Consider the following 19,040-nt stretch of genomic DNA (forward strand, 5'->3'; position numbering starts at 1 on the left):
TTGCTCCTCTAAATCCCATAGGCTGTGGGTAATAATATATTTCTATTCATGTAGTCATATCTTGCTTATTCCTCAGTTCTATCAATAATACCTTACTAAATGAGCTCTCCAGACTGTCCTGTCTGAGCACTGCCATGAGCTTTGCCCCGTCTAGAAATGCCCTTTAATGCCTCTTGCTCTATCATGTCTAAAACAACAGAACCCCAGGACATCGATCTGCCAGTCCTGCCCTTCCTGCAACCAAGTCTCACTAAAGGCATAAAGCCATTATTCCACCTGCTGATTCATGCCCTGAACTCATCTACGTTTTCAATGATACTTCAAGCATTGAAGTATACACAATTCAAAACATTAGTCCCACCCATGCTCAATTTTTGATTCCTCACTTTGCATGTAGGATTAACAACATCTTTCTCCACAACCACTCCTGGCACTCTGGTTCCTAAATCTAAATCTAAATCACCCCTACTCCCCCTGTGCAGTATAACAAATCTTCCCTCCAGTTCAGGTGCATACCATCTCTCCTGTACAGGTCCCACCTTCCCTTGAAGAGAGCCCAATGATCCAAAAAAATCTGAAGCCTTCCCTCCTGCACCATCTCTTTAGCCATGTGTTAAATTGTATGATCTTCTGGCTTCACTAGCATGCGACATGAGTAGCAATCCTGAGATCACAACCTTGGAAGTCCTGTCCTTTAACTTAGCACCTAACTCCCTGAACTCACTTTCCAGGACCTCAGAGTTATCATCCCTCCTCCCCATGTCATTGGTGCCAACATGGACCACAATCTCTGGCTGCTCACCCTCCCACTTAAGAATACTGTGAACTCAATCCGAGATGTCCCTGACCCTGGCATCTGGGAGGCAACACAGCATTCCGAATCTCATTCTCATCCATAGAATCTCCTTTCTGTTCCCCTAACTAACAAATCCCCTATCATTACAGTGGCCTCTTTTAAATAACAACCCCCTCCCCAACAGTATAAAACACAGTATATCCATTGTAGAGTGGAATGACCACAGGGGTACTCTACCCTGGTTGCCTATCCCTTTCAAGGAGACATAAGATTGTGCATAATTAGGCACTTGGCAAGGTTCAAGAAAAAGAAGTTAGGTTCAAAGTTAGAAGTTAGACAGCCACCTATTTACCTGTATCCTTCACCTTGTGTGTAACTACCTCCCTATGGGTAGTCTATGAATCCCACAGCTCCAGAATGATCCCGAGTTCATCCAGTTCCAGCTCCAACTCCTTATCATGGTCCGATAGAAGCTGCAGCTGCATGCACATCTGGCAGGTGTCGTTGTCAGGGACACGGGAGGTCTTTCCGCCTTCCCACATCCTGCAAGAGGAGCATTTCACTATCCTACCTGGCATCCCCACTACTCTAAATGTGCAATAAGAAAGAAAGAATAAATAACAAAAAGAAAACTCTACCTTTGGCCTACACCTCCCCTTACTGAAGCCTCAACTCTCCACTCTAACACTGACCCACTAACATAGTGGCCGCTCCACTGAAACCTAACTTCTTTTTCTTGAACCTTGCCAAGTGCCTAATTATGCACAATCTTATGTCTCCTTGGAAACTGTGGTGCATGGAATGTGCTGACTGCATATTTAATAGAATATTTTAATAGTTCCATTTAATATAAGAGAACATATACAACATATAGCCTGAAATTCGTGTTCTTCACAGACATCCAGGAAAATGGAAGCGTGCCCCAAAGGATGAGTGACAGTAAAAATGTTAGAACGCCAAAGCCCCCCCATTCCCTTCCTCCCACGCACCAGCAGCAGGAAGACAAGGACCCCACTTCAGCAAAAAAAGCATCAGCACTCGCCACCCAGCAAGGAAGCAATAGCAAAGTCCTCAAGAAAGACCAGGATCTTCAGTACAACACACACTAATTGTTCACTCGACAATTAGCCATACGAGAGGCTCTCTCTCTCTGCATAATACAGGGACAGAGAGGTGTCACCCTTTCACAGTGAGAGGGGAGACCAACAAAGACAAACAACGCACAGATATACCGTGTTAATGTCCGCCGCGTCACTTTCTTCAAGTTCTCCGGCTTGAGAACTGGCAATAAACTCTCTTCCGCCAATGACAGAAAGAAAGAGAACGCGTCGTTCACCAAGGACAGAGTCTGTGACAGCTAATCCGCTGTTCCTGATGTTCGGTTTTCTCCCGCGATGCTTCAGTCGGTGGTACTGACATAGAATCAGCCCGTCCTCAGGGCCGCAAAGCCTCGGCACACTCATCTTCTAGGCTGCGTCCTTAGGATATTTGAAAACAGCCCAGCGAGTGGGTTTCATCACCGCAAACAACTGATGTTTGAGTGTAGCTCTAGGTCAGGGTCTTTGACAGTACCCCATCCATCTTGAAAATGAAAAAGAGAGAAAGTAAATGTAGAGATTAAGCTGTTTCCGCAGATGAGCTCGAAGAAATCACTGTTGAGTGCCATTGTAACTCTGCTCATCATTCACCCATTCACCCTTTTCCATGCCCAACAGAGTAATTAGGGCTTTCACCAGGGAGTATTATTGTTGCTGGTCTGTGTCCTGTCTGATGTTACTATACGCTTGTCAGGAACGCGGCCGGATTGACCCAAATGCAGGACGCAGACACTGAAGTACTTGGGGGAGGACAGGATGGGGATGCCATGGCACTAAAGGGTAGAGCTGGGGTTCAGGTAGATAAAGTGTCAGGCAGGCAGAGCGGAGCAGGCTCCCGGAGTTCAGGCAGGCAGACAGGTCCCCAGGGTTCAGGCAGGCAGGCAGGTCCCCGGGGTTCAGGCAGGCAGACAGGTCCCCAGGGTTCAGGCAGGCAGGTCCCCAGGGTTCAGGCAGGCAGACAGGTCCCCAGGGTTCAGGCAGGCAGACAGGTCCCCGGGGTTCAGGCAGGCAGGCAGACAGGTCCCCGGGGTTCAGGCAGGCAGAGCGGAGCAGGCTCCCGGAGTTCAGGCAGGCAGACAGGTCCCCAGGGTTCAGGCAGGCAGGTCCCCAGGGTTCAGGCAGGCAGACAGGTCCCCAGGGTTCAGGCAGGTAGGCAGACAGGTCCCCAGGGTTCAGGCAGGTAGGCAGACAGGTCCCCAGGGTTCAGGCAGGCAGGCAGACAGGTCCCCGGGTTTCAGGCAGGCAGGCAGACAGGTCCCCGGGTTTCAGGCAGGCAGGTAGACGGGTCCCCGGGTTTCAGGCAGGCAGGTAGACGGGTCCCCGGGTTTCAGGCAGGCAGATAGGTGGCTAGATAAGCTGGCAGAGAGCCCTCCCTGGGTGGGCCGCATATATCCTGGGTAGGGATGCCCCACAGGTGGAAACACCGGAGGCCTGGGCACGACGCGAACCCCTAGGCAGGTGCAGGGCACAATCCCAGGGTTCGGGCAGAAGAGGAGGACGGGGCAGAACCCCTGCCGGGCAGCGGCAGACCAGCTGGGCCTGCCCGACGGAGGCAAGGGATAGGAACGGGCAGAACCACCGCCGGACAGTGGCAGGTCGGCCGGACCTGCCCGACAGAGGCAAGGGGTAGGAACGGGCATAGGTCCAGGGTGACCAACACAACAGCCATGATGGCGGGAAAATCGGGAACGGCCGGCAAACAGCACGACCATGCGAACACACAAACGAGCGGAGAAGCGGGACCAGCGCATGGGAAGAAAGGTGGGGGGAGAGGACCAACCTGGCATTACTGGTACGGGGCAGAGAAGCATGATGAGGGGTAGATCTGAGCCCGGGCAGGATAACAGAATTCAGAGAAGAGTTCGGAGCCAGCAGGGAAACAGAACAAAACAACCACCCGCCTGGTCCCAGTCCCAAGGCCCCTTATAAACACCTGCAGTTCAATGAGTTACAGGTATGTCTCCTTGAGTCAGGAGGGTCCTAACTAGATCACGGGTGATGGGAGGGACAACTGCAGGACCCGGAGTCCGGAGCCCTCGGACCGGATTGAGACCCGGAACGCGGTTTCCAGACCGGACCCTGACAACGCTGCACTGTTGCCTGTCTATCTACCTTGTTCTTCACCATATCAACTAGGTATGATCCCCAAAACACTTCTTACCAGGTATCTGGTACTGAGCTCCATCTTTTTGTGCATCAGGAGGAATTCACACACTCCCTTTTCTGTTTGGGCAATAGCTTTTGTGTATGTTCTCTGATAGAACTCTTGTTATAAAAATTCCTCTTGGAAAATCCTTTGCCATTTTGTGCAGCAGCAATACTTCCTATTAAAAAGTAGAACTTATCCAGTCAAACGTAAATGATTTTGTTTTAAGGCTTAGTTTTTGCTGAATTGTCACTTTGCAAGTGAGTTATTCATTTTGAAAATGAAGTCATTTGCTTTAATTTTTTCAGCAAGATATTGTGGACAAAGGGCCTGTTTCTGTGCTGTTCTATTATGTTCTTAGATATAGTTTATGTTTGGAAACCTTTTCAGAAAAGTTAACAGAAAATATTATTCTCTCACCTTCTGTATCCCATTGTTCTTTCTCTCTGCTAATCAGAGTCAGAATCAGGTTTATTATCACCGGCATGTGATGTGAAATTTGCTAAATTAGCAGCAGCAGTTCAATGCAGTACATAATCTAGCAGAGAGAGAGAAAAAATAATAATCAATAAAATAAAATTTAGGTTCGATATTGTCATTTAAAAAAAATTGGATAGGCATATGGACAGGAAAGGAATGGAGGGTTATGGGCTGAGAGCAGGTTGGTGGGATTAGGTGAGAGTAAGCGTTCGGCACGGACTAGAAGGGCCGAGATGGTCTGTTTCCGTGCTGTAATTGTTATATGGTTAAATGGTTATAAAACATAATAATAAATAAACAAGTAAATCAATTACATATATTGAATAGATTTTTAAAAATGTGGGTTTCTGTATGATTTGCCAGTCATTTGTCTATTACAACTTATACTTCTTTGCTCATTTATCAGAATTTAACTATCAGATTTGTTCAGGCGATTTGTTAGTTACTCGTGTATTTTGTACCAGCTCCATGTACCTACAAAGGAAGGAACACTGTTCTAGATTTCCACTGGCCACAATTTACAATCAGGATTCTGAAAACCTGGGAGGAAATGTAATACAAAAGAACTGTAAATGTCAATGCTGAGCCCAAAGTCTAGCAAATTATTGGGGTATAGAGGTTATTGCTTGGAAAAAATAACTATATAGAAGGCTTGTATTTATATGGTGCTTTCATTCTTGCTTTCAGAACATCCCTAAGCACATTATGAAATATTTCAGTCATAGAGTCATAGTCTAGAAAAGTGCAGCAAAGAAACAGGCCCTTCAGCCCATCTAGTCCATGCCAAACCATTTGAACTGCTTACTCCCATAGCCCTCCATATCCCTACCATCTATGTACCTATCCAAACTTCTCTTAAATGTTGAAATTGAGCTCACATGTACCACTTGTGCTGAAGAACTACCCCCTCATGTTCCCCTTAATCCTTTCACCTTTTACCCTTAACCCATGACCTCCAGATGTAGTCCCACCCAGCCTCACTGGAAAAAGTCATTGTTGTAAATATCTTTTCCTTGGGGATGAAGTTCGGTCTAAAGTAGATGTGGCTAAATTAGTGAGGTGACTACGTTTATTTATAATCATTTACTTGCTTCAGGACCAGAAACATAGGAGCAGAATTAGGTTTTACAGCTCATTGAGCCTGCTCTGCTATTTCATGATAGCTGATTTGCCATCTCATACTGTCCTTACTCCTTGTAACCTTTGACGCCCTTACTAATCAGGAACCTATCAACCTCTGCTTTAGATCTTGACATCATGCTGACATGTGGCTTCACAAAAGATCTGTATCAAACTCAAAGTTGTCATTCTGTCCCAGTTCATTATTGCAAATACTGAAAATTACTTTTTACCTTTAATTTTTTATTCTTCTTGCTCTGAACAAGTCAGTGTTCAGTTAGGGTACTACCCAGATGTCCTTCAATGGAAGCAGCAAGCAATTAAGTTGAAGAGACTTACAGTAACTTCTCAATTGAAGATGTGTAGTAAATACCCAGATCCTGGGAAAATAGTAAGCTAAAATTAAATTAAATTAATTCCCTCTGAAACTTAGAGGCATACTACATTATTGCTTTTGAATCATGCTGCAGATTCTTGTAGATGCAGCCACGGAACTGATGGCTTTGTTGCCAAATTTGCAGATGATTCAAAGGTAGGTGGAGGATGCAGGGAGTCCGCAGAAAGACTTAGCCAGATTAGGAGAATGGACAAAGAAGTGGCAGACAGAATACAGTGTAGGGAAGTGCATTGGTCAAGCACTTTATTAGAAGGAATAAAGGTATAGACTGTTTTCTAAATGGGGATAAAATTCAGAAATCAGAGGTGCAAAAAGACCTGGGAGTCCTCATGCCTCAAGTAGGATTCCCTAAAGGTTAACTTGCAGGTTGAATCGGTAGTAAGGCAAACAAATACAATGTCAACATTCATTTTTCAGAGGACGAGAATATGAAAGCAACCATGTAATGTTGAGTCTTTATAAGGCAATGGCCAGACCACATCTTGAGTATTGTGAGCAGAATTTGGGTGCCATATCTAAGAAAGGATGTGTTGGCATTGGACGGGGTCCAGAGCAGGTTTACAACAATCATCCCTGGAATGAAAGGGTTAACATATGAGGAGCTGTGGGCCTATAGCTGGAGTTTAGAAGAATGAAAGGGATCTAATTGAAACCTGTAGATATTGAAAGGCCTACATTGAGAGTACATGGAGAGGATGTTTCCATTAGTGGGAGGGTCTAGGACCAGAGGGCACAGCCTCAAAATAGAAAGATGACCCTTGACAATAGAGATGAGGAGGAATTTCTTTAACCATTTGTGGAATTCATTGCTGCAGGCACCTGTGGAGGTCAACTCACTGGAAATATATATAAAGTGGAGGTTGATAGATTCTTGATTAGTCAGGGTGTCAAAGGTTACAGGAAGAAGGCAGGAGAATGGGGTTGAGAGGGATAATAAATTAGCCGTGATTGAATGGCAAAGCAGAATGGATGGGTATAATTCTGCTCCTATGTCTTATGGTCTTACCCTTATACTTGGTGCAACTTACAACTGCCTCATGGTTCTGATCAAATGCAGGCAAACTGACTGATGAAGTTGCCTGCTTCTGGACCTCAAACAACTATGAGCAGTGGATCCTGCTCCGCCACCTGCTGTAATGTGCTCCCTGGAGCAAACATAAAATAAAACAATCTGATAATAAAATGGCAATAAAGCATGAAAGGATGAAAAAAATAGGATGTTCCCATGAGATTCATTCAACTCCAATAAAAAATAGTAGTACATTGCTAGAACGAGCGTCTTATAAATTTTGAGAACATATCTTGTATTGAATGCACATTTATAATTTATTCATTTCTGAGAAAGTCTGCTGTATTTTCAGTCAATATTTAATATTCATAAAATGTTAAAATTTTGCCTACAGTGAACAGAAAAAATGTTCCTTTTGTTTTTGCTACAGCACAAAACAAGTGGCTGCACAAGGCTGCAGGAATTTTCTAGCCAAAGGTTGCCGGGAGCTTTTAGTGGGAATTTGGTGGTCAACATTTGCAACGTGTATTTGTTTGAAGATGTGATCTATCTGCCAGAGACTGCTAGAGTGAAGATTGTGGAGGAATAAAGCAATCCAGACCAGAACTTCTTAACTTTTCCTTTTAACAGAACAATACAGGAAAGTAGAAGCAGGAAGTGGTTATAGCAGGAAAACAGAACATGAAAGAATAGAAGCAGGAAGTGAAAATAGAAGCTTTGTAGGAGCGAATGTTCTTCCTCTTGGGCCCTTAGCTCCCGGTAGAGCATAGATGATCTCCCGTTTCCATCGTCCGGTATGGTTGTATTCCATCAATGTTTCTGTAATCCATCGTATCCACTGTACTGGGATTAGCCTGTACAGCTTCACCAGAGCCCTGTAGACCAGCCTTACCTGTTTCCACCTCTCACGACGAGGATGTAGGATCAGACTTTGAGAGGCTAAGTAGGATGTTGGAGTGGGATGAAAGATGGGCTTGGCATTGTGGGCTGAAGGGCCTGTACTGTGCTGTAGCATTCTATGTTCTAAGTTCTATTAATGGGCCACCTGGCCTGCCATTCAGTCCGATTGTGGCTGATCTGTTTCTGCTCTCAACCCCTCGTCCATGGCAGCTCCACATTGCCCTTAATTTCTTCATCTGCCTAACATTTCTCTACCTTTTATTTATTTACTTAAATGTTCTGTCCTCTGCCAACCCCAGGAGTAGCGGGTCCCACAATCAGCTTGCTCTGGGAGAAGCAGTTTCTACCCACTTTAGTTTTAAGTGACTGCCCTCTTTTCTTAGCTATCCCCCCACACTCAAGACACCTCAGTACATGGTCATCAAAGGTAGCTGGCTATTTGGTTCCCATCCTCATTTGGGGGGTACCCAGATGGTATATAAGATGTTGTTCCTCCAACCTGAGTGTGGCTTCATCTTGACAAGAGAGGAGGCCATGGATAGACATATCAGAATGGGAATGGGACGTGGAATTAAAATGTGTGGCCACTGGAAGATCCTGCTTTCTCTGGCAGACAGAGCGTAGGTGTTCAGCGAAACGAATGGGACGTAGAATTAAAATGTGTGGCCACTGGGAGATCCTGTTTTCCCATTCTGATATGTCTATCCATGGCCTCCTCTACTGTCAAGATGAAGCCACACTCAGGTTGGAGGAACCACACCTTATATACCGTCTGGGTAGCCTCCAACCTGATGGCTTGAACATTGACTTCTCTAACTTCCATTAATGCCCCTCCTCCCCTTCTTACCCCATTATTGATATATTTAGTTTATTCCCCCTGCCCTTTTTGTTCTCTCTCTCTGCCCATCACTCTTCCTGTTCTCCATCTCCCTCTGGTGCTCCCCTCCCCCTTTCTTTCTCCCGCAGCCTCCCGTCCCATGATCCTCTCCCTTCTCTAGCTCTGTATCCCTTTCGCCAATCACCTTTCCAGTCTTCTCCTATCATTTCGCATTTCCCCCTCCCCCCCTACTTTCAAATCTCTTACTATCTTTCTTTGCAGTTAGTCCTGACGAAGGGTCTCGGCCGGAAACGTCGACAGCGCTTCTCCCTATAGATGCTGCCTAGCCTGCTGTGTTCCACCAGCATTTTGTGTGTGTTGCTTGAATTTCCAGCATCTGCAGATTTCCTCGTGTCTGACCAGGGGATGATTGTTGGTGCCACATGTGGTGTTTAAGTATCTCAGAAACTGCTGATCTCCTGGGGTTTTTGGCCTCTGGAGTTTTACAGAGCGTGGTGCAAAAAGCACAAATCATCCAGCGAGTGGCAATTCTGTGGGTGAAAATGCATTGTTAATGAAAGAGCTCCGAGGAGAATGGCCCGACAGGTTCAAGCTGACAGGAAGGTGACAGTAACTCAAATAACCGTGTGTTACAACAATGGTGTGCAGAAGGGCATCTCTGAATGCACAACCTGTTGAATCATGAAGTGAATGGGCTACAGCAGCAGAAGGCCATGAACAAGCACTCAGTGGCTACTTTATTATACATGGGAGCTACCTAATAAAGTGGCCACTGAGTTTATAAGTTTGATAGCTGCATAGACAGGCATGGATAATGTTATGTAGTTTCCTCATTTAAAGGTGGCATGGCTTCTAAAACTTGTACCAAAGATCTCACATAATTATGCTCAGCAGAATTCCAGTCACATGGAGTATCCTCATCACCGTTAGAACACAAAAAAAACCTTCTAATTTACACTTCCTTCCGAGATTTCTATGGAAATGTACCATCAAGCATGCTGTGTATGATTAAATTTTCTTTGTTAATATCACTGCAGGTGCTTGCAATATGTCCCAAAGACATGAGAGCTGACATCTGTGTCCACCTGAACCGAAAGGTGTTCAACGAGCATCCGGCTTTTCGCCTTGCCAGTGACGGCTGTCTTCGAGCACTGGCCGTGGAGTTCCAGACAATACACTGTGCTCCCGGTGACCTAATCTATCACGCAGGGGAAAGCGTTGATGCACTCTGCTTTGTTGTCTCTGGATCACTGGAGGTTATTCAGGACGATGAAGTTGTCGCTATTCTAGGTACCACGATATCTTTACTAGGCATTTTTAATAAAGACTGTAAGGGTTCTGCAAAACAAGTCTAGACTCATTAGCAAGTTGTGCAATCTGATCGCCACGTTTTATGAAGAAAGTGATGTTTGTCTTTCTTTTCTGGCTCATCATTGTCTTTACAAAATTATGGTTTGCATCCTTTTCTACTGGTTGACATTGGTTCATAAAATAATCAAAGTTGACACTGATTTGTTAGGGATTGAATTCAATACATCTTAAGATCACAATTCATTATCCTCTCCCCATGTTGCTGGTTATAAATATCATGAACATGACATTCTGTGATTGTGTTTTAAGTGAAGATAATTTATTTTTTCCTTATAGGCTTGTTTATGATGAGATATGAATCAATGGTTTTCAATTCACCATGTACCTTAATTTAATAACTGTTATCTTTAAAGGTTATTTCACTGTTATTCATAATTGGTACACTAATAGCTTCTCCTTCATTTGACTATCAATTTATTTTAATAGAATCACAGAATTTTTATAGTGTTTGGTCAAACATGCCCATGCTAGATCCCAGAAGAACAATTTTGTTTCCCCCATCCCTCTGCTCTTCTCCATAACCCTCTAACTGATTTTCTTTCAACTGCCTACCTGAGAACTTCTGAAGGCACTACTTTATTTTGTGCTCACCAACCTTACAGATAAAGAATTCCAAATTTTAATTCCATTCTCAGGGAACAAAAACCACTTCCTCACTCTTCTCCCTTTTACCCAGCTTTTTGGATCTATGTCCCTGGTCCTTCAACCATTCACTGATAGGGACAGTGGGACTTCACTTTTCTAAACCAGTCATGTACATCTCCGTCACTTCTTGTCTGGAAGTTCATTCATCCAAGGTGAATATCACCAGTTTCTCTAATCGAACTTTAGGCTGAAATAAGTTATTAATCTAAACCCAGATACAATGTATAAGAGAAAACTGATATAAAAAAATTCATCTGTTTTCAGCTAGATCAAAGGTCCCCAATCTTTTTTTATGCTATGGACCAATACCACTAAGCAAGAGGTCAGTGGGACCCCTGGGATAGATAAAAGGAGAGCAGGCTAGTATGTTTTAGATAAATACCAGCAGTTCTGCAGATGCTGAAAATCTTGATCAACAGATGCAAAATGCTGGAAGAACTCAGTAAATCAGGCAGCGTCTATGGGGGGGGGGGGAGGGGGAATAAATAGCTGATGCTTCAGGCCAAGACCCTTCATCAGGATTGGAAGGGAAGGGAGAGGAAGCCAAAACAAGAAGGTTGCAGTCATTGGTGAAACCAGGTGAGGGGCGAGATGTGTGGGTGAGGAATGGGGAATGCAGTTCGATATAGGTGGATATGGTACAGGGCTGAAGAAGGAGCAATCTAATAGGAGAGGACAGTGGACCATGGAAGAAAGGGGTGGAGGAGGAGAACCAGAGGGAGGTGATGGGCAGATAAAGAGAGGACAAGGAGCGAGAGGGTAACCAGAGTGGAGAACGGGAAAGGAGAAAAGTGAGGACAAGAAATTACTGGAACTTGGACAAATCAGAGTTCATGTGGTATTATTCCATCCTCTCTGCACTATTGGGACTTTATCTGCTCTACCACACAGACAGACAATGAGCTTCCAAAACTGGCAAAAGGAAAAGATCATTTGGCATTCACTTCCCTCATTTAAGCAATACACAGAGGAACAGTAGAGAGACCACCAGATGGGAGTGGTACCATCTTAGATCTTATGGCAGAGGGTCCACCAAGCCTGAAACCTCCTCCACAGGAGCATGATCCACAGTCTGTCAGATATATCAACTGACAAAACTTCATTGCGATCACTACATCTTCTTTGATTTAACATCTGTGCTGCTACATCATTGTCAAGAAGTTATCTTGAGAATGATGTCAGCAACCATCTTCTGTTCTGTCTTCACTAAACAGTTTAAGTGAGTGGGCAGACATCTGGAGTACAATGTGGGAGAATGTAAAATTGACATTTTGGCAAATAAATGAAAACAAAAAAAATTCAGGAAAGCATTATAAGAGTAATTGATCAATTGTACAGTTTTCCTCTCTTTGAATTTCTTTGACAATTGAGACAAACTTTTTTTATTATCCTTGAATCGCATGAGCCATGTAAAAATCTTTCTGCAATGAGCTGTTTCAAATACATGAAGCTGATAATTTTATGTAAAAAGAACATTTTTTTAACATGGACCGAGATTCTAAGTGTGGCATACAGCAGCTGTGACAATTCTTCCAATAAATTATAAATAGCTTTACTGCAAATAGCTTTTCTGCAGCTGCAGAGCTTCCAGACTGAAACCACAACAAAGGATGATGGAGTACGCTGAGCCACAAGTTATTGTGAAAATAATAACCAGACTAATAGCACTCACCAAGTTACAAATTGCCCAGCTATTTAAGATGAGCACAGCAGAACAGGGAAGTATGGATATTGCTGTTCAATATTGGGAACAATATAGCACTTGGAATATTCTGTTCAGTTCTGGTTGCCTCATTATAGGAATGATATGGAAGCTTATCAGTGAGGACATACAGAGGGGTATTGTAGTCTAGGTGCATGGATCTCTCAAAGTTGTTGCGTACAATGATAGGATAGTTAAGGAGCTGTGTGGTGTGTTGGCCTTCATTAGTTGGGGAGGTTGAGTTCTAGAGGTAATGTTGCTGCTCTGTAAAATGCTGGTTAGGCCACACACTTAGAGTATTGTGTACAGTTGAGATCACCTCATTATAGAAAGGATACAGAAACTTTAGAGACGGTGCAGAGGAGATTTACCAGGATGCTGCCTACACTAGAGGGCCTGTATGAACATAGGTTGGGTAAACTAGGGCTTTTCGTTTTCAAGTGAACGAATCAGAGGTTGATAGAGGTGTACAAGATGATAGGAGGCATAGATCAAGGGGACAGCCAGAGACTTCTCCCCTGGGCAAAAATGACTAATACATGGGAGCATGATATTAAGGTGATTGGAGAAAAGTATAGGGCCGAAAGTAGAGTGGTGGGTGTGTGGAATCCCCTGCCGGGGTGGTGGCAGAGACAGATACACTATAGCATATAAATGATATAAACATCTTGTTATTCAAACCAATTTCCAAACATAAATGCTTTCCTTGATATCCTTTGTACCAATAACGATTGAATGATTAATAATTATTCAGGATACTGAATTAATTCTGATGAGTCTCATTAGCAGTTAACAAATTGTGATGCTTTACACACATTTGCACACTAATTAAAAGATAGAGATTAAAGATTGCTACATAGGTGTAAGAAAAATGTATGGCTATGTAGGAGGGAAGAGGTTAGAGTACGTTTAAAAAGGCAGCACAACATCATGGGCTGAAGGGCCTGTACTGTGCTGTAATGTTCTATGTGCTAGTCTGCTCTAAAGTGTATGCAAGCAGAACCTTGCCATCCACAATCAAAAGAACTGTATGGTGTGAATTTCTGTGAAAGACATTAATCAGAGTTGATGGCCCTCTTCCAACAACCTGTTATGTGTGTGGGAGATCAAGAGATCAGGTGTAATGAATGTTTATCATTTATGACAGCTCTGGTCCAGTAACTTATAGAGTATCCATTGCCTGGGAATAGCCATGGTAAAGCCCCTTTCAATGTATGGGAATGTCATGCATTGCTATGAAAGGTTGCCCATTCTGTACACCAGAAACATTATACTTTTAAGTAGACACTCTAGTTATTATGATTATATTAATATTTAAGCACTTTGATAAAATATACCTATTTATGTTTTACAAAATGTCTTACCTGGATCACAATCTTTAGTTAAAATCATTATCTGTTAAATGATGTGAATATTACTGCTAATCAAGCATGGGGGAGTGAAAAGCTTAAGAGGCAGAGGAAAGCTATATAAACATCTTGTTATTCCTTTGATATCCTTTGTAATATTAATGATTGAATGATTAATAATTATTCAGGATATTGAATTGATCCTGATGAGCCTCATTAGCAATTTGCCTGCAGCAGTTAACAACTTATGATCCTTTGCACACATTCACACACTAATTAAAAGATAGAGATAATTAAATATTGTGTAAAACAGGCATTCTATTTATTCCATTTAAGTCAATGTTTCATCTTTAGTCTCGTCAGAATTATGTTAACCTTTCTGTTTCAGTATTTATCACACTTACCATGTTTTTATTCAGACAATTGAATGATCAATCTTATCTGCAGTTAAAATCTATTTTGTATGTGTGCGCAATATGGGGATCCAGGATCAGCCATGATGGAATGGCGGAGTGGACTCGATGGGCTGAATAGCTTAATTCTGCTCCCAGGTCTTATGGTCTTATGCATGTCACATCTGCAGATGCCATATTGTGCTGATTGATAGCTCGCTATTTAAAAAGAGTGAAATGGCCTTTGACAGCAGGGTAGAGCTGCAAATGGGTCATCGTCCAGAGGCCTGGTTCCCCATCATATTTTCATGGAGTAATGTTTGGAAACCACTACCTTGCAATTGATGGGACAGGCAGAAAGCAGTGGGGCTGGTGTAAGGCGAGGACAGGTTAGATTGGACATGACTCCACCCAATACTTCTGCAAGGATAGTATAATACATGCCTGCCTCCTTTACTGTTTTATCCTAGTCCTCTTTGGTGTAAGAAGGGAAATGGAACTCAATCACACACCAATCACAAGCCATTTAATAACTTCACCATGGATATTGGTTTCAGACAGTGGAATCTTTTCTATTCTTCTCAACTTTACTCACCCCATCACTGAACTATTCCCACAACCTATGGGTTCACTTTCAAGGACTCTTCATCTCATGTTCTCAATATTCATTGCTTATTTATTATTATTATTATTATTATTATTTCTTTTTTCTTTCTTCTTGTATTTACACAGTTTGTTGTCTTTTGTACATTGACTGTTTGTCCATCCTGTTGGGTGTGATCTTTCATTCATTCTATTGTATTCCTTGTATTTACTGTGAATGCCCATAAGAAAATGAATCTCAGGGTTGTATATGGTGTCATGTATGTACTTTGATAATAAATTTACTTTGAACTTTGACTTTGAACATTGAGTAATTTTCTGTGGTAGTAAGTAATGACATTATAATAATGTCAGGCAAAGGGGGAAAGCAGGACTGACAAAGGCACAGACACATAAAGGGACAAAATTTCACGGATTAATACAAGCACAATCAGAATATTGTTGCATTCATGGCAGGTTTTTTTAAAGTATTACAGATATCAAAAAGATAGGACAGGTCATGAAAATACTTTATATTCAGTTTGAAAGTGGATGAAGAACAAACCAAAATATAGTGGATTCTGATTAATTGGGCCATCAGTTTATCAAGACGGCCATTTAATTGGGCGGACTCTTAAAGAACAAAAAGTAATTGAGGAAAGAGTCGGGATTCCCTTCATTTATTTGGGATGCTGTGCCACTTAACTGGGACAGGAGACTGTTGCCAAACAGTTTCTAACTAGCATCAGATGTGTGCACTTTTGTGGCTGTTAGATATTACACAGTGCTTAGAGCATGCAGTTCTTAAATAGTGTCAGTTCCATGTGCTTGTGTTCAAAGAGCAATGATTTTTGCCACTAATTATTGGCACGAAATAAGCAGTAAGGCAATTCAGAACTGTTTTGTTCACTGCGGTTGCAATCATTCAGGCTTGGAGATTCCAGAAATGGCCGGGACTGAAAATGAAACAACTTCACTACTTCAACAAATTAGAAACTACGAAGAATCTGAGGACAATCATCTCGAATATTAAAATGAAAATGAAGGTTTTGATGATGCAAACATAGATAACATTGTATGAAGGCAGTCCACTGTCTACTCTAGGTGTCTGCACTGATTTTGTTCATTTACAATCAAAAGAATACAGCAGCATACACTGCAATCTGCTGTCGGTAACTATCAGGAACTAATGTGCAGTTTTATAGTACCATAGCGGTATTGATAGTATTCTAATTTGTTCAGTACTGCACTTAAATACATAATTTGTTACTCAGTTAAATGGTAATTTGTCTTTTTTATACCTTTTAAACTATTTCTATGAAACTTGCTAATTGGGGCAGCCATGTAATTGAGCCCAAATATACTAGTCCCAATTTGTCCAAATTAACTGGAATCCACTGTGTATGGATAAAGAAATGTATCTTAAAAATATGGCATTTGTCACAGATTATAACTGAAATTAAAATATAACAACTCATTAAAAGCCCTTAGATTATCTACCAAATACCAAGGCACATGAATGCATTTTGGATTAAAAAACAGTAAGAATTCCTTAATTTGTCTTGAGAAAGATTTTGATTTTCATGGCCACATCCTGTGCTATGAAACTTACATAGAATAGGTGACATTCTTAAGCTTATATAATATTTTGGAGTTTATGGGTTGCAAGAGATGAAGGAAAAATCTGACTTCTATATTTTTTATGTCCTTCCCTTTCTACTTGTCTGTGTCACATGCTATTCTCATCTGTGGAAGCAGGAAGCCAGTTTTCCCTTGCTCTAAGCCACAGAAACTTATGGTCAGATAACATGATGCTCATTTTTTTCTTCATTCCCCAGATGGGACTGCCCTGCATCATTTTGACATTTATCACTCCACCCCAAATGGCTCATCAAAGATTTGGAATCTGTCACACCAGTCAAAATTACAAAATAGCCTCCAATGACAGATTCCCTTTTTAAGAAAAAAAAAGCATAGATTCTGATCACTTTTTCTACTTTTCTTTCAAATATTTTTCAGGTAAAGGGGATGTATTTGGGGATATCTTCTGGAAAGAAACTACTCTGGCTCATGCCTGTGCAAATGTTCGAGCTCTGACATATTGTGATCTTCATATCATCCGCCGGGAAGCCTTATTGAAAGTCCTGGAATTCTACACAGCATTTGCAAATTCTTTTGCACGAAACCTCGTACTGACCTGCAATCTAAGGAAGCGAGTGAGTTGCCTTTTCAAAGTTTTAGTCATGTGGTTCAATTTCGGGTTTTGATCCTTTGATGTACATTAGGGTCGGTTATATCAAATTTAATATCACAGGTAAAGTTCAAAGTTTAAAATGTGCTCAGTGTTTGACATATATATTTTGCAGTGTTTGTTACAAAAAAAAAGTTTAGCTGATGTTTGAGCACCATAAATATAATTGTTGCCCAGCCGAATGATGTTAGTGTAGATAATGGTGATCAGATTTTAGATAAGTTTCCCAGTTTCCCACTGACACTTGTGTGACAGGTCTCTGCTTGTATGCGGTAATGTTTTATTTGTAGCAGTTACTGCTACCTCGGCTATATAGGCCAATCCCCTGTACAGTGAATACAAAGGATTACAGAAATATTGATGAACTCCAACCATACCATCGACTTTGGACAATGGAGATGAGAGGTCATCAATGGCCTAAGCTCCATTGGGAGCTCAGGGGCCAAGAAGAATACTACCACAAATTAACATGGTGTGGGGGGAATTGAAACAGTTGTTAATTTAGATGATGATTAGATTATTGGCTAATAGCAAAAGATTGAGAAAAAGTCCATCTGCATTCTTGGTCAGCTTCTCATTCTTTCCCAAAAGCTAATTTGTGTTGGAAGGTGAAAATTATGTTTTAGATAATTACCTTCCATGAAATGGATCCTTATAATGTTAATTTAGTAGGTTGTTAACATTCATTGTTTCCACTTGCAAGGCACAGTGGAGTTACTTCTAATTTGGTTCTCTCACTTATAAGCACTTGGACCCTTTTTACTTCAATTTGATTGGTGTTCCTTTGCAATGTGTCTTGTTGTCATGCAGTGGAGATATTGCCGGCATTTTTACTTGTTAAGCATGACTCTAGAACCGATTCAATATTATAAGAATGTTCTCAAGTCAAAGCTGTACAAGAAACTAAAGTAAGTCAAATGCTTCTTCGTACACCAAAGTTTTGATAAGTGTTTCTATAAAGTATCAGTGTTTCAAGTTAATTTTTCACTAACTTACTGAAGTAAGAATAAAACTGTTTAAGTCATTTTTGTGTGATGGAATTTTTTCCCAGTTATGTTTATTATGTAAAACTGGAACAATGTCCTGTACAACCATATCATGTGAGACAGCTGCAGGGAAGCTAATGTCATTCTGTGTCCATCAAGAAATGGCTATTGCATATTTTATAGGGAAGGGAACACAAATCTGTCCTTATACTGAAATGGGGACCACTGAGTTTTGGAAATCCAGTGTTTGAACCTCCCTCGAATGTGGTGAACAAAAATTTATTTGAATCGCTGAAGCACTGTACTTTTTAATGGCTCTTTGAACTTAAAGACACAAGGAAAGACTGTTGACAATGCAAATTGAATTGAAAGATTTCAATGCTAAATATAGATTTCTATCATCAGAATGCTTAGATAATTAGAAGTTATTGATGTTTAGGAGTGATTACAAGGCAATATTCTAATTGGGTGATGCAAATTATATTTATGAATTAACAATTGTACAAGCAATTAATAACTGTCATTTGAAATCTGTCACTAATTACAGCCTTGAAGTCATTTCTTGGCATTTGGTATTTCACATGGGATATGCAGATTCACATGTATAACTCTGGGTATATTTCTATAATGATAGTAAATATCATTGCTATCTACAACTGTCATTACACAGTTGGTCTCTACTCCTTGTCTTCAGGTACAAGAGTTTAGAATGCCTTTATTTTATGCTTGCCAGTAAAGAGCTTCCAGCTTATCAATTGATTGTAGGAAGTTCTATTGTTCAGGGTATTCCTAGTTGCGAATACCCATCATGTGATCAATTTATATAAGGTACTAACAGTACAGAGCTGTTATGACAGAATCCACATTACGCAAGTGGTAATAGGGACATGCCTTTAGGGACGTATTCCCAACAAAAGAATTTACTATAATCATTTTAGATAGAAGTCCTTAAAAACATGCTCCTTACCTCATGCTAGATG

General features: G+C 41.6%; 1 protein-coding gene across 2 annotated transcripts in view; it reads left to right on the forward strand.

The window, feature by feature from the left end:
* kcnh5b (potassium voltage-gated channel, subfamily H (eag-related), member 5b) overlaps positions 1–19,040 on the forward strand; it is a 668,271-nt gene that overhangs the window by 212,088 nt on the left and 437,143 nt on the right. For both annotated transcript variants that reach the window (XM_073039513.1, XM_073039515.1), the window contains exons 9-10: positions 9,820–10,072; positions 16,843–17,039. In XM_073039513.1, coding sequence (XP_072895614.1) covers positions 9,820–10,072; positions 16,843–17,039 — 450 coding nt within the window. The remainder of the gene's footprint in view (positions 1–9,819; positions 10,073–16,842; positions 17,040–19,040) is intronic.

The sequence above is a fragment of the Hemitrygon akajei genome, chromosome 3 (assembly GCF_048418815.1).
Source record: "Hemitrygon akajei chromosome 3, sHemAka1.3, whole genome shotgun sequence".
In the NCBI taxonomy this organism is placed as follows: Eukaryota; Metazoa; Chordata; class Chondrichthyes; order Myliobatiformes; family Dasyatidae; genus Hemitrygon; species Hemitrygon akajei.